General features: G+C 44.6%; 1 protein-coding gene across 1 annotated transcript in view; it reads right to left on the reverse strand.

Annotated features, from left to right (window-relative positions):
* Window positions 1–5,816: 5,816 nt before the first annotated feature.
* SLC17A8 (solute carrier family 17 member 8) overlaps window positions 5,817–27,553 on the reverse strand; it is a 77,049-nt gene continuing 55,312 nt past the window's right edge. Inside the window, exons 7-12 of the mRNA XM_068272808.1 lie at window positions 26,583–26,722; window positions 22,923–23,072; window positions 22,652–22,784; window positions 21,524–21,634; window positions 11,742–11,869; window positions 5,817–6,593 (exon numbers count right to left, since the gene is read on the reverse strand). Coding sequence (XP_068128909.1) covers window positions 6,255–6,593; window positions 11,742–11,869; window positions 21,524–21,634; window positions 22,652–22,784; window positions 22,923–23,072; window positions 26,583–26,722 — 1,001 coding nt within the window. The 3' untranslated portion in view covers window positions 5,817–6,254. The remainder of the gene's footprint in view (window positions 6,594–11,741; window positions 11,870–21,523; window positions 21,635–22,651; window positions 22,785–22,922; window positions 23,073–26,582; window positions 26,723–27,553) is intronic.

A 27,553-nucleotide genomic window follows, 5' to 3' on the forward strand; every position in this document is an offset into this window, starting at 1 on the left:
AGCCCTTACAGACAGATAAACATGGAAGAGGGGTATCTGCATATAACAAAGATGGCTGTAAATTAATTGAAACACATGGAAGAAGGGAGCTGCTGCCCAAGGGAGGGGTAGATAAAAGTTATACACAGAAGAGTGGGTTGTGGGCTGCACATGGAATGGGAGCCAAAACAAAGTCGACCTAGGAGTGGAACAATTATTAATTTGTCTCTCCTCAACCACACATACACACTGAATAACGGTGCAGCCACCATTCCCCTACCCCATAACAAATGTGGCCAGCATATCTTCGCCTCCTAATACCATATGTGGCCAGCATATCTCCTCCCAAATCCATTATCTCGTGACCAAACCATTATTTCACAGAATTCTGCCAGACATTAAGAATGACTACAGAGATGTGATGCTCAACGTAAACTGTATTCCTTTTTAATAATACACTATTCATGTAATGACTGTTAAGAGTTCAGACATTACTGACCTCTTTATATAAGATGAAAGAATAGCCTGTACATAGCCAACATAATACTCACAATACTTGATTCTACTTAGACATTAAACAGGAAGTGTTTATTAAAAATGACCACAAGTAATAACTAATACATACAGCATATGAAAATAGAATTTTAAAACACAAACATACTCTACCTAGACATATCTTGGAGGTGTGAACACACAAAGGACCTGATTTACTCTGAAATTCTCCAAGCATCTCAAGTGGGGATACCATAAAGGTTAGCTCACATATCTAGGGTCAGCGCGATGTATGGGTCTCTCTGTTCTTCACTCCATTATGGACCTGTGTAGAGCTGCCATACCACAATGCACAGCAATGCTTTCTGCTGATCATAAAAATGTTCTGGGTTGCATTGTGTCACAGAACCTTAAAGGAATATTTAAAGAGACCCTGTAACCAAAATGTCATCCTGTTTTCTACCATCCTACAAGTTCCTAAACCTATTCTAATGTGCTCTGGCTTACTGCAGCACTTTCTACTATCACCGTCTCTGTAATAAATCAGCTTATCTTTCCCCTGTCGGATTTGTCGCCCTGTGTCTGGAAGGCTGCGAACTCTTCAGTGTTGATCTGCTATGCACGCCCCCTCCAGGACCCTCTATGCACACTCCCGTGTGTGTGTGTTATTTATATTAGCCAGCTTTTCTCTGCTCTCTTATCTAACACACTGGTATGTTTACTTTTGTGCGATTTTAACAATACAGATTCTCTTGAAGCAAAAAAAAAAAGATTTTAACTTACTTGGGGCTTCTTGCAGCCCCTGGAGTTGTCCTGTGCCCACGGTCTCGTCCCGATTCTCTCCAGCCAGCAGCGACGACCCTGGAAAAGCTAGTCAAATCGCCAGCTACTGTGCATGCCTGGCCCCGAGCCGTGCGCACCCCGATGGCAATCCCACAGCGGGAGCATTCTGCGCATGCACAATACATGGAACTCACAACTGCACAATCAGGGTGCATGCAGCTCAGGGCCACCCATGCCCAGTAGCCAGCGACAGCCTTGCGGGGTCGCCGCTGCTGGCTGGAAGGAATCAGAAGGACGTCATGGGCATAGGATGACTCCATGGGGCTGCAAAAAGCCCCAGGCCAGTTAAAATAATTTTTTTACTTTTTTTATATTTCTTTAATAGACACATGAGTAAGCATGGATCATTTCCATTCCACATGTCTGCTGTGGAATACCACAATGCAGCAGAACCAGTGTGATCTGACTCTAAATAATCCACAATACTTGAACTGCACTAATTAACATTGTCTGCTATTAACCTGCTGAGCGGTCTGGACGAGCTCAGCTCGTCCAGTACCGCCGGAGCCTGCCGCTCAGGCCCTGCTGGGCCGATTTGGCTCAAATAAAAAGCAGCACACACAGCCGGCACTTTGCCAGCCGCGTGTGCTGCCTGATCGCCGCTGCAGTGCGGCGATCCGCCGCATGCAGTGGCGAAAGAGGGTCCCCCCAGCCGCCTGAGCCCAGCGTAGCCAGAACAAAAAGTTCCGGCCAGCGCTAAGGGCTGGATCGGAGGCGGCTGACGTCAGGACGTCGGCTGACGTCCATGACGTTACTCCGCTCGTCGCCATGGCGACGAGGTAAGCGAAACACGGAAGGCCGCTCATTGCGGCCTTCCGTGTTACTTCTGGCCGCCGGAGGCGATCAGAAGAACGCCTCCGGAGCGCCCTCTAGTGGGCTTTCATGCAGCCAACTTTCAGTTGGCTGCATGAAATATTTTTTTTTTTATTAAAAAAAAACCCTCCCGCAGCCTCCCTGGCGATCTTAATAGAACGCCAGGCAGGTTAAGTTAAAACTGCAGCCCTTGCTAGGGACCTATTAGACCATAATGAGGGTTTTTGAGAGGCTTTGAAATTTGTGGTTGTAAGATTGCAAGCAGTGGTGTAGCAATAGGGGGTGCAGAGGTAGCGAGCACATGAGGACCCTTGGCCTAGAGGGGCCCCGTGGGGCCCACCCCTTAACCACAGTATTAGCTATTTATTTTTCCTGTGCTGATAATATTCACTTCTATAGATGCTTTGAATAGTAATAATCATAAACAAGCTGTTCCCCATCCCCTTCTTGCACCTCTGACACTGTAGTTGACCTGTATTGGTTTAGATCATGCCTGTTTCTTGGGCCGCCCGGGGCGCTGTTGGGAGGGGGGCGCTAGAGCAGCGGGGAGGGCAGCCCTCCCTCTCCCTCCCTCTCCTGGGCCGCCCTCCATGCTCCCCCCTCAGACGCATACTCAGGCAGGAAGTGCCGCTGTTTACAACTCACCTCCCTGGCTCCAAGCGCTGCTCTCTCGCCGCAGGTCTCCTCTGTGTATACACGCTGATACACCCGCTGCCGGAAGCAGCGTGTTTATCAGCGTGTAGGCAGAGAGGAAAAGACCGGCGGCGAGAGACGAGCAGCGCTTGGAGCCAGGGAGGTGAGTTGTAAACAGCGGCGCTTCCTGCCTGAGTATGCGTCTGAGGGGGGAGCACGGAGGGCGGCCCAGGAGAGGGAGGGAAAGGTCGGGCTGCCCTCCCTGCGGCTCCGGCTCCCCCCTCCATTATGGGGGACAGCTACCTATCTAACCTACGCTGGGGGGCACCTACCTAATCTAACCTACGCTGGGGGGCAGCTACCTAATCTAACCTATACTGGGGGGGCACCTACCTAATCTAACCTACACTGGGGGGCAGCTACCTATCTAACCTATACTGGGGGAGCACCTACCTAATCTAACCTACGCTGGGGGGCAGATACCTAATCTAACCTATACTGGGGGGCAGCTACCTAATCTAACCTACTCTGGGGGGCACCTACCTAATCTAAACGACACTGGGGGGCAGCTACCTATCTAACCAACACTGTGGGGCAGCTACCTATCTAACCTATACTGGGGGGCAGCTACCTATCTAACCTACACGGGGGGGGGCAGCTATCTACCTAATCTAACCTATACTGGGGGGCAGCTACCTAATCTAACCTATACTGGGGGGCAGCTACCTATCTAACCTATACTGGGGGGCAGCTACCTAATCTAACCTATACTGGGGGGCAGCTACCTATCTAACCTATACTGGGGGGCAGCTACCTAATCTAACCTATACTGGGGGGCAGCTACCTATCTAACCTATACTGGGGGGCACCTGTCTAATCTAGCCTATACTGGGGGGGAGCTTCCTAATCTAACCTATACTGGGGGGCACCTACCTATCTAACCTACACTGGGGGGCAGCTACCTATCTAACCTACACTGGGGGACAGCTACCTACCTAATCTAACCTATACTGGGGGGCAGCTACCTAATCTAACCTATACTGGGGGGCAGCTACCTATCTAACCTATACTGGGGGGCACCTGTCCAATCTAGCCTATACTGGGGGGAGCTACCTATCTAACCTATACTGAGGGGCACCTACCTATCTAACCTATACTGGGGGGGCAGCTACCTATCTAACCTATACTGGGGGCACTTATCTAACCTGTATTGGGGGCACATACCTACCTAGCTAGCCTATACAGGTGGCAACTATACTGGCTACCTATATTGGAGACACCTACCTAAATAACCTATACTGGGGGCACCTACCTATCTAACCTATGCTGGGGGCAACTATTCTGGCTACCTATATTAGAGGCACCCACCTAGCTAACCTGTACTGGGGAACCTACCTATCTAACTTATACCGAGGGCGCCTGCCTATCTAACCTATACTGGGGCAACTATACTGGCTACCTATACTGGAGGCACCTACCTGGCTAACCTATAGCGGGGGCAACTATACTGGCTCACCTATGCCTGGCTATCTATACTGGGGGGACCTATAGCTGGCTACCTATACTGGGGTACCTATTCTTGGCTACCTATACTGGGGGGACCTATACTAAATGCAACTAGACCTGGCAAACCTATACTGCGGGCACCCATACCTTGCTCCGGGGGGAGGGGTCCGGGGGGGGGGGCGCAATTTTTACACCTTCGCCCTGGGTGCATTTTAGCCTAGAAACTGCACTGGTTTAGATGAACCATATAAATTGTCATGTCTAGCATGCTTGGGGGACCCCAATGCAAAACTAGTACCGGGGCCCATAGCTCCTTAGCTATGCCACTGATTACTAGTGCATGCTGCATCCACTGCAAGAACTTATATATATTCAGGATATTCCCATTGTGAGCATCATTGGGTGATTGCAAATACAGAACTACAATTTAATATAACCTAGGCAATTGATGCAAACTTTTACCACATAATAGCCAATAAATAGATAAACTGTAGGAGAGATTTGCTGGATCTCTTAGGACTCCCTTGAGATGCCTTAGTAACATAGGTCCAATATCTTTCAGCAGATATCCGCTGTGAAGAACGTATGCAGCCCTGAGAAGTAGCTAGAATATTTACATTTAAAGTGGACCTCTTGTTACATAGGGAAAACATAATAAAAATGCCACTCTTCCTTTGCTGTCAATTGTGGACTTCAGTAAGAGAAAGAGTAGAGCTGTTTCTAGCTACAGGTCGCCTAGTCATGTGCCTTTTGGGTCAGCTAGTGGTGAAGTTGTGCACTACACCCTTAGATTGTAAAGCTGCAGATTAGAATTGGGTTAACTTTGGTCCAATTTCAACCAGCAATAAAGTTTCCACCAAGTTGGAAAAATTAGCATCTCAGTAACCATCAGGATCAATATACAAATAGGCTAGGTGTGTGCAGCACTTAAAATGCAGTGGGAAATTAATTGAAGGATCTCACCGTGCCATGTGTAGGCTCTGTCTATGCCATTTGTCCACAACGATGTGCTCCAGCTGTATATAAGGAGGAAGTGGAAATGGAAGTTGCAATTCCAGTGACACAGGAAGAAAGAGGAAGCGGGCACCATCCGTTAGCAAAGTGCATTTATTGGACATTCAGCAAAGCTCTAGACCTGCAGGTCGGCACAGTGCCCAGCTCCATCCCCATGTATGTGGCATGGTGCCATCGGTGTATACACAACGCTGACCGACATGCACCAATGTCTGGAGCTTTGCTGAATGACCATCTCAACCATCCCTTGTCTTTAACTGGAATTTTTCCACAGCCTGAAACAAGACTGTCTGAGGTCTACTTTGAAAAAATTAGTGAGTATCAACTATAAGTGCGCAGAGAAACAAGGAGCAACTCTCAATTTCTTTCCATCCTTTTTTAAGAGAAAGAGCAGACTGCTCCAGAGTGATTGTGGATCCTGCAACAGATCCTGTCAATGGTACCGCACATATGTCAGGATAAATACAGCACCACTATACATAGTGTGACCCTGGCATGAGTATATACTGTAGACGAATGTAACAGAAGGTGTTCAGAATTGCTTTTCTTAAGAAAGGATGTAAACCAACAACACTAAGCACTGGGGTATTAAAAAAAAAAAAAAAAAAAAGACCATAGGACATTTAACCTAAGGGAGAAAGTGTTGAATGTAAGTTCTTATAACAAATCGGTATTAATTAAAATGCAAGTATATTAATCAACAGCGACTTGTCAACAAGTCATCACTGACACATGCATGTTAATGTTGCATAGCATGAAAAATGGGAATGCCTGTATAGCACATTCAGGTCTAAGAAATCAATATGTTCCGTGGATTATCTTAATGCGACATTTCTTCCAGCTCATTTACATGTAATAATGGCCAATCAATATCATTGCTAATGACGCTTATCTCTTGTATGCTCAGGGTTAAGCAGCAATCTGCAGACACATACATTGTGCTCATGTAAACACCACTCTTTGGGCTCCCACAATTAGGAGTCCTGAAAGTTGCCATTTTCATATTGATAGGAAGTTTGTTCATCCAAGTCTTGTGTCGTTCCCTTCTGCTTCCTCCATCCTGTCCTGCGCACCTCATTACTCTGAATAGTGGCGCCATAACTCGTCTTTTTACTGGGACTGGTGAATTCATTGTTCAGCTCGGTTTCCTCTGCCAGCTCATCGTTCTCAATAATGCCACACTTATCTTCACTCAGGCTCTCCGGATCTGCCCAATCCTGCTGCTCACCCGAAGCGAAGATGCCATAGAAGAGAACGCCGCTGTAATGCACTATCGCGGCAATCAGAAACACATTCTGCCATTCTTCACGTGTCTAGAATAAATATATGAAAAATTTAATAGACAACTGCGCTTTTGTTTCAAAAGAGACCTGCGTTCCATTTCAGCCCAGCCATAAATCGAAGTTCTACTTCCCAAAGCAACACTTTGTTGTCAGGCTAGACCCACACTATTTCAGATTGGCAACCTGTTTGGTCACAGAGGACCGATGCATTTACCAGGTAACCTAGGGCAGGTGCTTTAGGCCTAGTGGGTGTCAAGAGACCCACCTGCCACCTTCTCTGACCTTTCTCCACTTCAGCTTATCAAAGGGACCCAAAGGTGGCCCCAAATCTACTACCTTGCCTAGTACCCATTACACCTGAACCCATCTCTGACCTGTTAATATACCTTTGTACATTTTTTTTTATTCTGTCACCTAAATGGATTTTATATTCATGATGGCGAGGACCAGGAAGAGTTTATAGCACCCAAACAGGAAATTTCTCATGTCCAACTTCCGTTGAAAGCACTAGAGATAATAGATGTAGTCTGTGTCTATAAACTTTCATTGTGTCCGTCCGAAAACGTAGTATATGTGGTGTCTGGAAAAGTTCTACAAGATGGGACTTTGCATTCCTCTTTCCACAATGGGGACAGATAAGCTCAAAATGGACATGTCTGAACCAGAGCAGGATCATCCACCAGGCAACCTACGCAGGTGCCTGGGGCCTAGTGAGTATCAAGGGGCCCGCCAGCCACCTTCTCTGACCTCTCTACACTTCAGATTACCAAAAAGACCACAAGGGGGCCCCAAATCTACTACCTTGCCTAGGGCCCATTACATCTTAATCAATCTTTAGTCTGAACAGATGCTATAAATGACATTAAATCAGTCAACACTGATTAAAGAGAACCCAAGGCGGCTTGTACAAATCCTAATAGCACACAGAGGCTGGGTCTGCATATAATGCCCAGCCTCTATTGCTATACTGCTTCCCCCCAGGCCCCCCCCCCTCCTGCGCTCTGCTGTGCCCCATAAATCACACAGCCATGCTAGCGACATGCATCTTGTCACCAGCAGGCTGTTTACAGCTGTACTGTCAGTCTCACCACTCCCCCGCCTCCTCTATGTCGCCGTGTCCCTTCCAGTGGGGAGGGAAGGGGAGCAGTGAGACTGACAGTACAGCTGTAAACAGCCTGCTGGTGACAAGCTGCATGTCGCTAGCACGGGGGGAAACAGTATAGCAACAGAGGCTGGGCATTATATACAGACCCAGCCTCTGTGTGCTGATAGGATTCGTACAAGCCACCTCAGGTTCTCTTTAAGGTCTAGTAAGAACCTAACCTCAGTATTTGCTAGAACTTACAGCAGTCACCTGCTTCTCCATCTGTATGGCAGAAACAGCTGACTGTCGGCAACAAAGTGTGCTGAAATTCTTAAAGCAGGTCAAAATCATGAAATAACAGGTTTCATTCTGTCTGGTTTCACTCTAAATACCGTATGTCTGATTCTAGGACAAAAAGCAGACTGGTCACTTTGTTTTATGGGTCAGGCCTAATGTGTAAACCTTTATTGCTGAGAACTGAGTTTGTTTCAATAAAAGTGGAATGACACAAATGGAATGGAATAGAAACCTCTCCCTGCTTCTAATGCTACTAGGTGAGCCAGTGTAAAGCCTAGTACTCACATCCAATTTTTAGTGGCCAATTACTGGACAATTTTACTTCGATTACCATGTTTTTTTTAACAGGTAAATTTTATTGTATTTTTTGTTTGCATACAAAATACAACATAAAAACGAACATTTCAACATATCAAAACACAAACTTATTGGTAAGTCAGTACACTCCTAAGAAGGAAAGAGTAGAAAGAGAGTAGAGGCTCCCCTCAAGTGAGGACACCAGAGGAAGCAGAGATGAAAGAAGAAAAGAAGAAGAAAATATCCGAGTCTTTGTTACATGTGATACATATTATAACAGTTATCTTACAGCCAGCCTCAGAGCTATACATCTCATTTCATGGAATATTTTTACATATTAAATAAAGGAGCTTCATTCACCTGTAAAATCAAAATATCAAAATCCCTGGTGATGTGTTTGAGATTCCAACATGTACATTATTAAAGAATTTCTTATACATAAAAAACAACTTTCTAGGTACTTGCATATAGATCCACTGGAGCTTATCTGTATATTGGCAAGGGGATCAATCCATTAGAAATTGGTTCTCTTTACAAAACAGGCATGCGTAGAATAAAATGTACACCATAATACCTCACCCAATATATATTGCTTAGATATACCATGTTTTTTTAACCTGGGATTGAGAGAGTTCCTGAAGTGCTGGTAAATAATAGCGATGGCCCGAACCTCCGATTTTAGGTTCGCAAACCTACCGGGAAAGTTCGGTTTGCGCGAACTTTCGCGAACCGCAATAGACTTCAATGGGGTGGCGAACTTGGAAAATTTGAGAAAATTATGCTGGCCAGAAAAGTGATGGAAAAGAGGTTTCAAGGGGTCTAATACGTTTTAAGGGCAGAAATCACATTGAATGCTAAATTGCAGGTCTAAACAGCTTTATAACATCTTGCATGTGTATACATCAATCAGGGAGTGTAATTCCTTCCTCCCTCCTCCTCCTGTCTTGTCTTCCAGGGATTTGTAGGATGTCAAAAGCCAGCTTACATACATTGGCCAGGAATCGAACTCAGGTCAACTGCTTGGAAGGCAGCTATGCTCACCACTACACCACCAACACTACATGCTGAAGCCAGCCTAGCATGTACCATTGTGATATACCCAAGAGAAAAATGAGCTTGCCTATTTGCCTAATTTACTAGATGAAAGCAGTGGGACACATGGTGATACTTACAGGCTTCAATTCAAGACTTCAGAAAGATCATGTGCCCCCCTGGATGATGCTGGTGTAACACACACAGCAAAGGACAGCAATTTGAAGTCTGGAAGATTCCAGGGCAAGTGTGGGAAGGATGAAAAGCTAGGTGGCCATGCAACCATTCCTGCTAACTTAAAGCTTACTTGTGTCTTACAACACATTGGCTTGAGACTTTACCAAATCCAATGCTCCAATATGGGGAAGCTTCGCTGTTTGCTTTTTTTAAATTTTTTTTAAATGTGGTGTCACAGTTCACTCATCTCTTCAACTACAAGAAAGGCTCACCAGTACTCTTAGCTACCCTCAGGGCCGATTTTAGCAACAATGGGGACCCAGGGCAAAATAAACCTGCCCCCCCCCCCCCCCAACATATACCCAGGAACAAAAATCGGCATTAAGGGACCTGTTTGCAGCTGGTATAGTCAGGGTATGAAGCCCCAATCAGTCGGAGCTCCACATTCTGGTTATCCCAGCCTGCATGGGGGGCAAGGAGTTAAAAAGTTTCAGGAGGGGGGACCCCACATCATTTTTTTTTTAAATTCCCACACTCCCCCCCCCCCCCCAAAAAAAAAAAATTGGGAAAATAGGAAAAAATGCCAGGGATCTTCATACAGCCATATTGCGGCTGTATAGCAATCCCTGGCCAAAGCACTGTGGCTGCGTATGGACACCCTGGAAGCCCCGTCAGAAAATGCATTGTTCTTTCCTTTGATACATGTAAAATTACACTACCGTTAGGTTTGCTACTAAAAGTGACACTACTATCTATGTTACAGCAAGGCCCTAATGACACTTTCTCTTACGGGGCTATGGCCACTGATTGGCCCATGTGGTAAAGCAAGGTGTAAAAAGTAAAGTACATCTAGCAGAGGATGGTTTCGATCCATCGACCTCTGGGTTATGGGCTCAGCACGCTTCCGCTGTGCCACTCTGCTGCTGTACAGCAGATGCTTTGTTGTAGGAAAAAGTGAGTGAGACCGCTTAGCCGTACGGAAAAATGGGCACTCCTTTGCTTACTTCTTTCTGGCCTTTGTCATCATGAATGGATCATAGAAATATATGTAGAAATTTGATATATACAGGTTTTGTTTAAAGTGGCGTTAAACTTCTTGGAGCAGACTTTTTTCCTCCCTCCACAAGACAAACATGTATCCACATAAAATCGTTTAGCAACAACTGTGTGCACAGTCTCTGTGGAGGGTGCTATTTTAGGAATAAGAATCAGCGAGGAGCAAGCTAACAAGCTTACAAGAGCCTAACTAATCTTTCCCTATGAGAGTCTGCCAGCAGCTTTCCCTTCACCAATTACTGCAGCGACACGAGTGAGTGTAGGCCGGCGCTGCCTGCCTTATACGTTATAAGGGGTGGAGTGGCTCCAGGAGATAGTGTAGCCTGATTGGCTACAATGGGCCCGCTGACTGTGATGTAGAGGGTCAATGTTGACCCCAATGGTGCACTATGGGGCTGAACCGAACTTCCGGGAAAGTTCGCGTTCGCATGCGATCGCGAACCACCCAAAGTTTGCCTGGAACCGTTCACCGGCGAACCGTTCGGGCCATCTCTAGTAAATAATAATGTATACAATTCACTTGCTTATTTCTTGTTTACTGTATCAAATTCTTTTCACTCTTAATTGATGGCAAGTCTGCTTAAATCTGACGGCCGAGTGAACCATGAGGGGAGGGGGTATTCCTTCACAGTGTATCTGTTAACCCTGTGTGTGAGAGAAAGCTCTCAGCAGCTGCAGCTGCCTGTGTCTCTGAAGAGAGCAGAGACAATGTAGCTTGTTATAAACATTTGTAATTGTCCGTGATACCACAGCTTTTCATACTTTTTTTGCTTTCAGAGAAAAATAAATACTCTGTAGTCTGATATGCAAAAAAATAACACTGGCTGTGCATTGAAGCAGACACCAATTTGAGAATGATTTGTTCCAATAGAACTAAATCCTGCACACAATGACATAAAGCTTTTGCCTCTGATATTTAACATGAAAAGTAGGAAAAAGTTTACACAGCTACTTAGACATTATTTGTACATTGTAATTTTAGAACACTTGGTTTGATAGCGTTCTTTTAACAATACTACACTGGTAACAATACTACTGAATTAAATCAGTTAAATTACCAATCCAACTATTGAAATAGGGGTTTTCCTTACATTGTTTAGGTACTGTATCTCCAGTATGGAGCCAGCAAAGTGGTGCAATATGGTAGCAGTTTATATGACCACATACATGCTGCTAGATTTAGTACTTATTTTAAAACAATCACTTGTTATAAGGAGCCCAGTTACATAACTTACCTTGTGCCTTGTCATAGCACCAACAATGAGTGGACACACCATTCCAGATAAGGTTCCAACACCATTTGAGATGCCCATAAGAATACTGGCGTAGCGTGGAGCAATGTCCAAGTGATTCACATTAAACCCTAGGAAAAATAAATACACAGAAATTACATTTATATTCTAAATTTATATCACATAACTTTCTGTACTAGCTAAGGGGAAATAAGGAAAGTGGGCTGCTGGGTAAATCCAGGCTACTCCTGTGCTTTCTGCCAGGTACAGTGAAGCAGGACAATATCTGCCTACAGCCAAGACTGAGTTGCTGCTCTACTCAGGTATTCCACTTTCTGCAAGTCCAACTAAGAGACTCCTACCTGAAGCAGAAGAGTGACTGCTATGAAAGACTCAGGGCCATATGCAATTCGTGGTGATAAGAAGCTCAAAACGTCTGAGTTTCTTATCACCTCACATCGCTCAGGATTTACTGAAAAATTAAATTGCCGACTTCTTCACCTGAGCGATGTCCAAGCACTGGGAGCATAACTCTGAATACTAGCTATCCCAAGTGATGCCGAGCAATGTGGAGCAAAGAATTTGTGCCATGGAGCTGTGCTTCAGCACCACGGCACTGCTGCCTCGTTGCCCTGGAGATGTGTGCACAATAGTCAGTGTCACCTGACAACCCACCGCAAAAAAGTCAACAGGGGCCCAGTACTTGTCTGACTTCATAGTCTCCTCTTGGTGGCTGTGTGCCAAGTGGGGCCCACTGGGAAAGCCACCATTGCCATCTTCTACTCCATCTTCAGAAGAGCCCCAGCAGAAGCATCTTTTAATTTCCCGCTGAGGCTACCCATTCATCCACTAGGTGGACCAATGAGAATCATCCTGTGTGCAGGGACGCACAGCGACGTGGGAGGTGACGATATCAACTGTGCATGTCCCACAGGAACAGTAGCAGTCTGTTCTACGCAGTACAGGTGGTCAATGAGATGCTAACAATTTTGACTTGTAAGCAAATTAAATTAAAAATTGTATGAAGTTTGGAATTGGGCCAATCAAAATCAGTAGGGAGTGCATATGATTAGCCTGATTTCAAGCATGGTACTATTTGCCTTAAATTTGCACACTAGACATGTAAAAGCTGCTATTGTCTGCATTTTATAAATGATTGTTATATTGTTGATACTGTACAAATACTCTTCTTAACACAATAATGTTTTATCTCTGCAATCTTTCAATAAAAAAAAATCTTTGAAACTAAATTTGCACACAAGACAGACTATTTCACATATCAATGACATTCTTTAATGGGATGTTGAAGGGTGCTTCTACACACTATAGATTTTTCACCAAAATATATCAGATTAATTAGTAATTTGTTATGAATGGGGACTTACTGTTCAGACTGGCACTGGCCAATTTGAATAACAAGCGCAAGTTCTTAGAAAACAACTTTTTGTCAGGGCAGTTACATCAAAATAATGAAAAGTTTACAATGGTGACTTTCTTGGGGGGTGGCTTCTTTTGCAGCTATCATGGCCGGATTTCAGGCAAGGCCACAAAGGCCATGGCCCAGTGCACCCTGAAAATGAGGGGCAGGCTGTTGGTGCAGTAGGCTGGCAGTAACAGTTAACCTGCCAAACATTTGCAGTGGTTGGGTGAGCACCCAACCGCACTATTCCTGGTGCCGGCTGTGCTGCACTCTGCACACATTAGCAGCCAGTCCCAGTCCTTTTTTGTACTGCTTCACAGAGTTTACATATGGCAGTGGGTGGCTACCAACAGCCAGATCTGGCACTTTAAGGATGAATTGGCAACATAGAAAGAGATGTCCACTGCCAAGCCACACAAAACAATTACAGAAACCAGGGAGTCAACCAGAAACACTCTGATTCCCAAAGGGTGCAAACACACTTGCAAAGAATAAAGGTAGCCGGGTCTCCACCTGAATTTGCAATTGTAGCTTAATTTATTCCATGGTATCATAGCCACAAAACAGCATAATGAATCGACACACAGGCCTTTGTCAAATGCTTACTCCAGGAGGCAAAGGCCTGCATGCCGAAACGTTATGCTGTGTTGTGGCTATATCATGCAATAAACTAAGCTAAAATTGCAAATCCAGGTGGAGACCCGGCTACTTTTATACTTTGCAGATGAATTGGCAATGAAGTGGCACTTACAGTGATCTCAGAGCTGCCTGTCAATCACTGAATTCACCACTCACAGAGGAGCTTACAATCCAATCACTGCCATGTTGGGGAGGTTAGGATACTGATGGTCGAGGGGCAGCTGATAATAGTGGGCCTTGGGCAGTAAAAACGTACACATCTGGCTCTGGCAGCTATGCTGTACAGTGAGAAACGTGTAAATAAATAAAGGAGGATTTGGACTTTACATGAATTTGTTTATTGTAACTTTTTATTTCACAATGACTTATTTTTATATGATAAGATAGAGTCATCTAGTTATTCACATAGTCAGCAGCCTCTGGCATCCTTGTCAGTGATTAGCTAATTAGCTCTAGAAGACTGTGAAGTAGTAATAAAACAAAAATAAAAGAAAACAGTGGAACACAAATATCATTTGCATTCTAATATAGCAAATGCTCCATCTGGCAAACAGAGCTTACCCAGATAGTATCAGACCGCAGTCTCAGCAGTAATTAGAGGAGCATTCAAACACTAGCATTGTTGTTTGATGAAATTAAAAAATGAGGAAGCACAAAAAAATGTTTAATCAAGTATCGATCGTAGTTAAGTATCAGCGGCACTAGAGACAAAGGTTAATTAAAAAAATGATAATGTTTTGGAATATTAGCCCATTATGTGGCATATATTCTTCTGAGATACAGGATACTCTTGAAGCATTACAAAATCAAGAGGAGCATGAGTGATACTACCAGGAACACTGCTGGTGGCAGACATATTTAAAGGAAAGAACAGGAAGTTTTCAATGTGAAAAAAAGCGATAGCGTTTACTCTACTTATTTTTATAAGAGTTCCATATTTTACAGTTTGCTGAACACACAGATTTGTATTGTACGCTCTCACTCAGAAGCGTAACTACAACTCATGGGGCACCCCAGAGAACCTTTGATGGGGCCTCCCCAGTGGTCACACCCCTTCCCTCGCCTCTCTTTGGTGCCCTTCACGACCTTGGGGCCCATCTCACACTGGTCATAAAACAAGTGTGGCCATCATGATATTCTCAGCAATACAAGTGAAGCCACAAAAACACCACATCTGAAGTATAGCCCCCTGTATAGGAGTGGGGGAGGTTAGTAGTCGGGCCCCCAAAGATCTGAACCCCCTGCAGGGGCTGCTCCCCTCTAGTTAAGCCTCTGCTCAGAAAGCCTGTGTTTCACTGTTGCCATTTAAAGACATATTTCAGAAAACTATGATTAACATTGGTAATTTATCCTTGGTTTGATTTGTTTTGCCGTTCAAAAATATCATATGTAATTGTGTGTACTGTTAGTTTTATGTCTAAGACTAAGTACACATGCTGGATTAAACTTGGCCAAGGTGGTGGACCACCTGGGCATGAATCTGAGTGTATGGCGCATCCCTGACATTACCTAAAGATCTGATAAACCACCCGTAACCCAAGCGTATGCTTCCCTTTGCCTGCCAGTAGCTGTTCTTTTTTGTGCTGCACATCATCCCTTCTCACCCTCCACAGTAACAGAAATATCGCTAGCTTCTGTGTTACTTTTTAAAGAAAAACAAGAAAAGGTCCTATCAAGAAAACCCCTCTCAAAGAAAGAAAGTTGCCACTAATATCGATGCGGAATCAAACTTTAAGAATATAACATGAATAAAAACAATTAAAAACAATTAAAAGATGTTGGATACCCCAGCAGGGGGACTCCACCCAAAAGCCAGCTGATTTGTATACAACTGATTACAGCATGATTGAATCAAATATAAATCCTACAACCATGATTATAGGGGAAAACAAACAAGTAAAAAATGCTATGTGCCCAGTTCAATATAATTCATACAATGATGGCAGCAATATATAATCAGTAAGTTCTGAAAACTGCTGTATATGTATACATATAAAATGAAGTGACTTATCTGGGTATTAAGTTAACAGCAAAATCGGAGAGATTATTTGATAGCAACTATATTCCTCTGTTAAATTCGATCAGACAGGAAGGTAAAGAAATGTCTAAAGACAGGCTCTCATGGTCAGGCTGCATAGCGGCCTTCAAATATTTTTACCTTACCAAAGATGTTGTATATCTTTAGAACTGTGAATATTCCGTTACGCAGAGCTTTTATAATTGACCTAAAGAAATGTATCAACCATTTTGTGTGCATGGTAAAGAAGGTAAGGGTCCCTTACAACATTATGATTCTCCCCCCCAAAAATGGGGGTATGGTGTTTATTTATTATTTATTTATTTGTTGTATTTATAAAGCGCCAACATATTACGCAGCGCTGGACATTAATTTAGGTTACAGACAATATTTAGGGGTGACAAACAGCAATATGACAATACAGGAATACAAGAAAACCAGATCACACAGCACAGTATGAGTACAAGGTAATGCTTAGTCAGTCACTGGATGGGAGCATGGAGTTAGGCAAGTTAGGTTCACTCAAATGCATAGCATGGGTGCACAGTAATAGAGGAGCATAATCAGGTAGGACACAAAAGGAGTGAGGACCCTGCCCAAAGGCTTACAATCTAGAGGGAGAGGTAGGGACACGAGAGGTAGGGGACCAGAGTTCGGCTGTGGGTTTAGAGCAATTGTGAGGGGTGGTAGGCAAGAGTGAAAAGGTGAGTTTTGAGGGCCTTCTTGAAGGTGTTGAAGGAGGGGGCTGCCCTAATGGGTGGAGGTAGGGAGTTCCATAGTGTCGGAGCAGCTCTTGAGAAGTCTTGGAGGCGTGCATGGGACTGGGTGATGCGGGGGACGGTCAGGCGAAGTTCATTGGAGGAGCGGAGTGAGCGGCTTGGTGTGTATCTCTGAGTAAGATCAGAAATGTAGGTTGGACAGGTTTTGTGGATGGATTTGTAGGTCAGACACAATATCTTGAATCTGATTCTGGACTGGATAGGAAGCCAGTGGAGGGATTCACGGAGGGGAGCCGCCCTGGTGGAGCGATGGGAGGAGTGGATAATTCTGGCAGCCGCATTCATGATGGACTGCAGTGGGGCTATTCGGGTCTTAGGGAGTCCAGACAGAAGGGCATTGCAGTAGTCGAGGCGGGAAATTATGAGGGAATGGATGAGGAGTTTGGTGGTGGCAGGGGTCAGGAAAGGGCGAATCTTACAGATGTTACGAAGGTGGAAGTTGCAGGACTTTGTGAGGTTTTGGATGTGGGGAGTGAAGGAGAGTGCGGAGTCCAGGGTGACACCCAGACAGCGGGCTTGAGAGGTAGGGTGAATAGTAGTGTGGTTAACAGTGACCTGCACATCTGGGAGGTCCAGGGATGACCGGGGTGGGAAGATCATAAATTCCGTTTTGTCTAGATTTAGTTTTAGGAACCTAGCGGACATCCAGGAGGAGATGGCAGATAGGCAGGAGGAGACCTTGTCCATGGTAGTGGTGGATATGTCAGGGGTGTGGAGATAGATTTGGGTGTCATCTGCATACAGATGATAGTTAAAACCCATGGAGGAGATAACCTTGCCAATGGAGGATATGTATAGGGAGAACAGTAGGGGGCCAAGGACCGAGCCTTGGGGGACTCCCACTGAGAGGTGGTTGGGGGTGGACGAGGACTCATTGAAGGAGGTCGTGAAGGAGCGGTTGGAGAGGTAGGATGAAAGCCAGGTCAGGGCGAGATCGTGAATGCCCATGGATTGGAGGGACTGGAGGAGTAGGGGATGATCTACTGTATCAAAAGCTGCTGAAAGGTCAAGGAGGAGGAGAATGGTGTATTTACCTTCAGCTTTAGCTAAGGCAAGGTCATTGACCACTTTGGTGAGAGCCGTTTCGGTTGAGTGGGCAGGCCGAAATCCAGATTGCAGTGGGTCTAGTAGTGAGTTGGCATTGAGGTACTAGGTCAGGCGTTTGTGAACCAGACCCTCAAGGAGTTTTGAGGCGAAGGGGAGGAGGGAGATCGGGCGGTAGTTGGAGGGTAGCGAGGGGTCGAGGGAGGGTTTCTTGAGCAGAGGCAGTACAGTGGCCTGCTTGAAGTCTGAGGGGAAGGTGCCTGTGGATAGGGAGAGGTTAAACATGGTAGTGAGGACTGGGGCCAGATCCGTGAAGTGAGGCTGAAGTAGATCAGAAGGGATAGGGTCAAGGGGGGAGGTAGTGGTATGGGAAGTCTGCAGTAGGTGGTTGACCTCCTCAGTGGTAGTAGGAGTGAAGGAGGTGAGGGGAGGATAGGGTGGAGAAGGAGTAGGTTGTGAGCAGGTGGGAGGTGAAGATTGAAGATTGGATATTTCCTGACGGATGGAGACTATTTTGTTGGTGAAGTGGGTGGCTAAATCTGTGGCAGAGAGGGAGGAAACAGAAGGTGGGGGGGTGGGTTTAAGCAGGGAGTTGAAGGTGCTAAAAAGACGCCGGGGATTGGAAGCTTGTGCTCCGATGAGCTTGGTAAAGTATTCCTGCTTCGCATGAGCAAGGGCAGTGTGGAACTGCTGCAGGTTAGTCTTGTACTGTAGGAAATCCTGGTTTAGTCGAGTTTTCCGCCATTTTCGTTCAGTGGCGCGTTTCCCTCTGGAGGTTGCGAGTATGGGTAGTGCGCCAGGGCTGGGGGTTAGGGGGTCGGTTGCGGCGGAATATTGGTGGAGCAGCTTTCTCTAGGGCTGATGAGAGAATTTGGTGATACTGAGCTGCAGCAAGATTAGGACAGGTTAGGCTGGGGAGAGTGGAGGATAGGCCATGGAGGGAGTCAGCAAGGACGCCAGGGTTGAGCTTGCGTAGGTCTTGCTGCCATCGACCAGGTGGGTGGGCGGGTAGTTTGGAGGTGCCTTCCGTGAGGAGGTTGAAGGCGAGAAGGTAATGGTCTGAGGGTGGAAATGGTGCGATGTAGAGGTCTGCAATGGTGGTGGATTTAGTGAATATAAGGTCGAGAGTGTGACGTGCAGTGTGAGTGGGGGCGTTGGTGTGTTGTACTAGGCCATGTGAGTTGGCTATGGTGAGTAGCCGGGTCGCAACAGAGTTCTTGGGTTTATTGATGGGTATATTGAAATCCCCGAGGATGATGGTGGGGAGGTCAGAGGAGAGGATGTGTGGGAGCCAGGAGGCAAGGTTGTCGAGAAATTGTCGTGTGGAGCCCGGAGGGCGGTATAAGACTGCAACAATGGCTGGGAGGGGATTGTAGAGGCGGATAGTGTGGGCCTCAAATGATGTGAATTGTAGGGAGGAAGGTGGAGTGAGGACACGGAATGTGCAGGATGGGGAGAGGAGCAGACCTACCCCTCCCCCGGTCCTGTTGTCTGGTCTGGGGGTGTGACTGAGGTGAAGCCCCCCGTATGAGAGGGCAGCCTCTGCGGCAGAGTCAGAGGGGGGAGCCATGTCTCAGTGAGTGCGAGGATGGTGAGGGATTTGGAGAGGAAGAGGTTGTGGACCTCTGTAAGTTTATTGCGGACGGATCTGGCATTCCAGAGACCGCAGGGTAGGGGGAGCATGTGCTTGTGAGTGGGATGGATGGAAATGAGGTTGGGGCGAGGATGGGTGTTGAAGTTATTTGTGGACAGAGAGCTGTGAAGCGGGTCAGCAGGGGATGCTTGTCTGGCAGCAGGCTGTGGCCCAGGGCTAGGCGATATATATCACCAGCAGCAAGTAAGAGTAGGAGGGAGAGAGTAAGCAAATGTGAATGGGATTTAAAGGTTTTTGAGCTGCTGGAGGGAGAGAGAGATTTCAGGAGAGCTAACAGTTCACGAGAAGCTGAGTAAGGTGAGCAGAGCAGAGCAGATGAAATGAATATGGAGTGAGGTACACTGTGAGGATGCATATTGCAATGCAACTTGTAGATGTTTGCAGACAGGCAGAACATAAGAAAAAGTGCAGTAAACATGGTAAGTGTCAATGATTATCAGCAGGAAATTTCCAACTCCTAAACAGTTTATATGAGTATGCAGTTAGTGCAAGCAAACCTGTGTACATAAAGAGTCTACTTGGTAGTGCAACATATGTCCAGCAGTGGCAGTGTTGCCATCTTTAGAGGTGTATTATTTTTCTACACTGCTGGACATGGTCAAAAACTGGTGGTCTGTCCCTATTATTGAACCATGGGTCAAAATTGAACAATATTTTCTTAAAAAAACACCCCAGACAAGTGCTTGAAGCTACTCTATTAGGGGCAAATATCCCTCCTTCCCAATATCTAACTATAAGGGCCCTGCTTCTTGCTTGGGAGCACTTTATTAAATGTCCACCTAACTCCTCTCTTGCCCATAGTCCTCTCATACCTCTGACTGCTCTCTCCATTCTTACCCCTCATTTAAAGCTCACCTCCTGGTCTAAAGCTATCATTAATACACTTAATCAGCTCTTCCTAGGCTCTAAACTTAAAGAATTCCACTTTCCCCACACCCAACTTTTCACCAAGTCGAACATTTAATCAGAAGATTGTTTTAATCAAACTTCCGCATTTCCTCTAAACTAGCTTTACTTTTAGTGGGGTTGGATGAGCTACCAATAAATATTCAGCCTCAGGTAATGCATATTGTATTGGCCGCTCTTTCACTAATTACAAGCAACTGGAAATCGGCAGATGCACTTTCTATTAACCAATTACTATCTATAGTAAACAGAAACCTCTTCCTGGAACACAAGATCAGGCTTAGGTCCTTAGGGGATCATAAGGCCTTTTCCCTTCCTACCTCCTGGTTTAATTTCTCTAGCTAGAATTTTTCTCATCCTGGGTTACCTGGTTTATTATAATAAACGGCTCACTCTATAATTAATAGATTACTCTACGTACTGGATAGACAGTTCCTCTTGGATGTTATTGAAAGATTGCTCTCAGGTTATAATGCAGCCTTTACTCTCTTAAAGTACTCCTAAATTACCTCTTTTCAGTTAGATGTATCAAGGGCACTCTGTCGCCCACTGTTTTGATACATTTCATTAGGGACTTGTATACCAGTTGTTACCCAGTATAGGTTTAGTTAAAACAAACAGTTAAAGACTGCTTAAGTAGGAGTGTCATTTGTATTAGTTTTGATATAACATGATGGTACTTTCTTGTTATCCGCCTAAACTTTAATGCATCTCTATTGCTTAATTGTTGTTCTTTAATGTTTAACTGCTTTTACTCAAATAAAAGTATTATGATAAAAAAAAAATTTATACATATATTTCTCATTCAGGAAGTGCAATCAGCGCAATAATTTTGTATATTCTACTATCGCCTGTCATGACCCTACTCTCATCACATTAACCCTCCCCTACCTATGCATAACACTAAACCCACTACCAATGGTTGACATTAACATTCCCCTTAGTGCCACCAATTGAAAGTGCTAATTCGGTCCACTGATAAATCCACCACTACCGCCGCTAAGTACCGTGCACCATAATTACACAGCTGGTGCCATGTCATATTCAGCTGCCAGCAATAGGAGATATTTAATCTGACCTTCTGTCCCGTGACAGCTGATACAGGAACAGGAAATGGAATGAATGCCAGACATTTATGGTTGACGCTGGAGCAGACAGGTATAAATAACGGAGCTTCCTATTGCTTCAGCAGTGTAACAGGTAGCACGTGGTTGTGTACTAATTGATGACACAGATTGCAACAAAATCCTGTCAGAGTTTAATTGTTACCAAGGATAAAAATGGTAAGCAGATAATTTGGTGACTTTTTCTCCACAGATTTCTTACCTGATATAGCAAATCCGCTGAAGCCAACAGCAAGAACAAGGAAGGAAATTGCAATGGCCTTCCTGTGAGAATAGCCAACCACCAGCAGAAGTGTGGCCTCCATCCCAAAACCTACACACACAATTGTTAGGAAATGGTTAATAACCCAAAGTTACAAGGCCAGGAAAAGGACAATAGCTCTCTTGTGAAGAGACATATTATATCTAGTCACCACTAGAGCTGAATCTATGTAGACACAATAGCATCTACCTGCCATGCATAAACTGTTTAGTGATATGATATGATATACCTTTGCCATCAACATCACTTAGATTACCAGTCTTGAAAATAATGCAAGAATTTACACAAAACATACATTAACCCTGTACCTCAAATAATACACAATATATGCATCAAGATCAAGTCAGTGCAGGGCAGAGCACGTAAAAGCAATGATTCAACAATCCAAGGGGCCAGGGCCAACCACAAGTAATTCAAACAAGCAGACTTGGAAATGAGTTTCATGCGGAAACAATCTGGGAAGGGTGTTACTTGGCAATTGATATACTTCACAATAGAAAACAAATGCTAGCTAATTAACAGTATGCAAAACAGGGAGAAGCCAGAAACTGTAGTGAGACACCTGCTGGTGGCCAGAGAAATGCCATGCATTACAGTACTTAAACATAGTGCCCCCAGCAGGTAAAATAGGAAACTGACAGGCTTATAACGTTCTATGGAGTTTTGTAAGCTGTGTGTGTTTGTTTGTTTTGGAATGTGATGCATTTTAAATCATCGTAAGTAGTATGTATTATTAGAGTTTACAAAGAGTTGGACAGTCTCTCATATCTCCTTAAAACTGAGATCACTGGAGCCGTTCTTATAAATAGCCAAGATGCTGACGTCAGCAATGCGAATACATGGCCTTTCTGTGAAGCTGGTCTAATTAGCACAAATTTCAGGGCACCTAAAATGTTTTTGAACTTCATGACTACAAACAATCTTCCCCATTAAAAGGGTCTCTAGCAAGTGCAGGTAGGTGAGAAACAAAATAAACAAAAGAGTGGGGTTCTACGGCACTGGCCCAGAATGGTAAATGAGGCCCTGTAAGTACTGACACAAGAACACTGAGTAAGAGCAATTCAGTACCTCCACAGTTCATGATTTTCCTTACAGTTGTGGTAGTCAATATTTGTCTGCTCCTTAAGAAATCGGCCAGTTGCCCTCCGATGGGTACAATAATGGTCATTACCATGTGAGGAACTGCTGAAAGGAGACCAACCTGATTGGAAAGCATATTAGAGTAGGTTATATCTTGTATGTGCTATGGACACACAGTATGTGGCATATGAGTTATAGATAAAGGTGGATCTTATTTCTAGAGCTGAACAATATAGGCTTATACATGAAGTCTAAATACCTTGCTGATGGGAAATCCAAAAACTTCTTCAAAGTAAGCAGGCTGGCTAATGAGCAATAAATAAAATGTCCAACTTCTGCAAAAATTAGCTACTATGATTGCATAGACTGGCATTGAGGTAAAGAACTTCCTCCAAGGGGTCTTGAATTTCTAGGAAAAACACATAAGAAGGTATTTTACTGATGACTCATCCAAACCCAAGGCCAGGAAACATCTAAAGAAGCCATGTTTATCACAGTATGTCAGACTAGCAGAGTCAGATCTAGGTGTGGAGCGCTCCTCTATGCTATTGCATCTTTCTGGTACATGGACTTGTACACAGAACCAGTAGCTGACTTATGCAATATTGCCATTATTTTTGGAGTATTGGAGTATTTAAAGTGAACCTAAACCAGCACAATTATTTAAAACTAGTAAAAATCCCTGCCCTTTAAAAAGCAGGTGCTAGGCCACGGCTGCAACCTCCCCCTAACCCCCCCAACACACAGGGACGTGACCGTCGTGCACCTGTCCCTGACCGCTGTCTAAAATCCACCCGCATACCATGCACAACGGACGCACATACACAAGGCAATGCAGGGACAGGGTTTGTATTATATAGCATTTCCTCGGTGTTTTCCCTTTGTAAAATATTCCCTCTCCCTGATTTACATTCTGAAATTTATCACTGGTAGTGACATCTTTAGTTCTGCCATGCAATCTGTACGGAATGTTCATTTTTATGCACAGAGGGATTTCTTGATTTTCAGTTGCTTCAGATTTCTTGCTTGTCAGTTGGAAAAAGCTGACAAACAGCAAACGGTCAGGACCGGACGCACAGACACAGTAGGACGCAGGGACAGGGGTTTTATTATAGAGGCTAAACAGTTGATGTACCTGTAAACAAATATTACATACTTACCTTGCCATCAGTTCCTCTCAGAAGCTCATCATTTTCTTTTAGCAACAATTCCTTTCAGGTCTGACAAGATCTTGTCAGACTTTTCTCTCAGAAAGCTGAAAGCCTTAAAGTGGCCACACACCATAGAATTTTTGGTACTTTTACGTTAGCCGGGCGCATCCGATAGGTGGCGCTAATTACATTAATAGTCACGTAAGAAAAGTGTAATGTAACCGATTCTATTGTGTTTTTTACTGGCTGTCTCACTGCGGCCAAATGTATTATCAAACGTGAGTTAATTAAATTCAATTAAGCTGGCTGCAATGTAACAGATGAAGCCGCCGTTTTGGGCTCACTCTCCTCCCCCTGCCTCTCTCCTATACAATACTGGCAGCCGGCGGGGACATGCGTGTCCCCCCAGAGTCGTCCGTTCTTGCAGAGCGGGTGCTGGCAGAAGCAATGTCTGCAGCCTCCCCGCTCTGCTTGTTTTCTTGCGATGAATGACTCTCGGGGAGATGCGTGTGTCCCCCGGCTGCCAGTGTTCTATAGGAGAGAGGGAGGGGGAGGAGAGCAGGCAGAGCCAAAGCCAGCGGCTTCATCTGTTACATTGCCGCTGGCTTAATTGAATTTAATTAACTCACTTTTGATAATACATTTGTCCGCAGCGAGACGGCCAGTAAAAAACACAATAGAATCGGTTACATTTTACTTTTGTTACGTGACTTCTAATGTAATTAGCGCCACCTATCGGATGCGCCCGCCTAACGGAAAAGTATCCAATTTTTTTAAATATCTGTTCAGTTCAAAAATAATCAATTTTCTGACCGATTGTAACAATTCAAAAATCTGACCAATGTACCCCACAGCTATGTTAAATTTTTCCCCAATCATAAATAAAATAACTAAAAGCTCAGAAATTATGGAACTGATTGGAATGGTACATCAAGTAATAGTCAATCCATCACAAACCATACAATTCTTGATAAAGTGATAAAATCTCCAAAAATAAGAAAAAAGGGAAATTCAATTGGATTTATCGATCGAAAACAAAGAAAAGCTCTAGATTTTTCAGGACAACCGGTCTAAATTATCGAATTGGTGAAAAATTTGATATTTTTTATTGTATGGTGTGTGGCCAACTTTAGAGCCCTTTTAACTATAGCATTTCATGTGCAGGGTAATGTCCATTTTTCCCTATAGCTCAAGCGATATTACTGATTAACGGAGTGCTGACCCGGAAGCTGTTACAGGGTCATCACCATTTTTAAAATGGAGCGCAGATAATTCCATTGATCACAGCGGACAAACATGATGCAGGAGAAGAGAAAGATTGATAAGCAGACTACATCGGAGGTAAGTATGACAAGTTTGTTTATTTTGACGTTTTCAGATCAGGTTTGCTTTAACTGAAATTTGAAGATATGGTTTCATAAAACAAGATAGGAAGACCCTTCCATTTCCAGTTTTAAACATCCTGATTTAGAGCACCCTCTACTGTTTAAACTTTGGCTTGCCACAGGAAAGTGAAGAGAACAGCGGAACATGCGACAGCACGGACCTCGCGGACTCTTGCCAGCGGACAGGTAACGTTATTGCTGCTGGCCAGGGGAACCCGAATAGGGGGAAGCCTGAGGGTGGGGGCTCCACAGGTTTTGAATCGATTTCCTGCTGAAATCGATTCAAAATCTGTGTGCAGTGTATGGGCAGCCAATGGATCCCTCTCTGGTCAGATTCAATTAGAGAAGGATCTATCTTTTGGTCGATCAGGTGGCTATCGACCAGTGTGTGGCTACTTTTAGCTTTGGTGCTGTTCTCTGGCTGAGAACGAAGTTAATTGTTTGTGTTTACTTGTATTGACCAATGCTGCCAGGGTTCAATAGATTTGAGCACTGATAAGTTTCTTTTTACATTTCAAAGGAGGTTAAACTGTGTGACACGTCAGATTAACCTCTTGCCGACCGCGTCACGCCGACGGGCGTGGCCGCGGCGGCAGCCCCAGGACCGCCTAACGCCGATTGGCGTAAAGTCCTTGGGCTCTGTTTTGCAGGAGATTGCGCGCAGGCTGCGCGTGCATCTCCTGCTTGGGGGGCGGAGCTCCGCCCAGCCTTCAGTCTCCGGCAATGACTGTTAGATGGCGTGATCGCCGTCTATTTACACGTACAGCGATGCGATCGGCAGCAGCGCTGTACTGGGAACAGCCGTGTCACACAGCTGTCCCCCTGGGGGACAAGAGAGCGATCGGCTCACATAGGCAGAAGCCTATGACAGCCGATCGCCGTAATTGGTTGGCTGTGGGGAGGAAGGGAGGGAAGTTAGTTAAAGAAACAGTGTTTTTTTCATTAAAAACACTAACAACAATATTTATTAAAAAAAAAATAAACATGGGGGGGAGCAATCAGACCCCACCAACAGAGAGCTCTGTTGGTGGGGAGAAAAGGGGGGGGGGAATTCACTTGTGTGCTGTGTTGTGCGGCCCTGCAGCTTGGCCTTAAAGCTGCAGTGGTCAATTTTACTAAAAATGGCCTGGTCACTAGGGAGGTTTAGCCCTGCAGTCCTCAAGAGGTTAAGCCTACAAAATCATACATAAGTCTCTATATGTTACATTCACTGTTGTATGGTTCTGATTTAGTTCTGTATAATGCCTGAAGAAGAAACAAAGTTTTGGAATGCTTGCAATTAACCATGTACATTTACTCATTAAAGGTATTACCCAAATCAACATTTGGTGGTCTGATGTCTGCAGTAAATCATAAAAGTCATTTTACCCCAAAGACACTTACACCAGTTGTTACGAAACAGGTGCCTTCTCCTATGCTTGACTCAATGTATGCTCTTTCCTCGGGGGTAATGAAGGGATGCTTAGCTGGGCTCTCAGTGGCATGCAGTAACCAGAACACGTACCAGATCATGCCAAACATCCCTGTATAGAGAAAAATACTTCATGATCCACATACAGTATCAACATATTCAAGTTAGACAGATAGTGCTTTGACCCTTGGTTATGCAATAGTCTAATACATCTATAAACTTTCTCATTCACTTACCTCAAGTGAACATCGCCAGGGCCGGTTTGATTGGGCTCCCCTCAATTTTGCTGCTCTGCCTCCCATTCAACAAAGAAGCAGTGCATACTCTGTCCAATCACGCTCCCTGTAATTTTGCACTTCTGCCTGGATGTGCAAAGCAGCCAATAGTGTTCTGTGCATGCATTCTTCAGAACTGACCCTCATGTATGAGCAGTACTTGTCAAGTATGGCAGGAGCAAAAAATTACAGGGAGCATGAGTGGCCAGAGCATGCACTGCTCATCCAAAGTGGAGAATTGGTAAGTAGAAGGACCCAATACTAGACACACTAGCATATATGTAGTGTCAGCTCAGGTGTCCTTTAAACAGTGACAATTTAGAACTTATTTATTTAGTATTTATATAGCGCCAACATCTTCCTCAGTGCTTAAAGAGACACTAAAGCTAAAAAAAATTATGATATTATGATTTGTATGTGTAGTACAGCTAAGAAATAAAACATTAAGATCAGATACATTAGTCTAATTGTTTCCAGCACAGGAAGAGTTAAGAAACTCCAGTTGTTATCTCGATGCAAAAAAGCCATTAAGCTCTACGACTTTCAAAGTCCTGGAGAGGGCTGTCTTCTGACTTTTATTATCTCAACTGTAAGTAAACAAATGTCTTTTTCTCTGCCAGAGGAGAGGTCATTAGTTCACAGACTGCTCTGAAAGAATCATTTTAAAT

The sequence above is a fragment of the Hyperolius riggenbachi genome, chromosome 3 (genome assembly GCF_040937935.1).
Source record: "Hyperolius riggenbachi isolate aHypRig1 chromosome 3, aHypRig1.pri, whole genome shotgun sequence".
NCBI classification, from domain to species: domain Eukaryota; kingdom Metazoa; phylum Chordata; class Amphibia; order Anura; family Hyperoliidae; genus Hyperolius; species Hyperolius riggenbachi.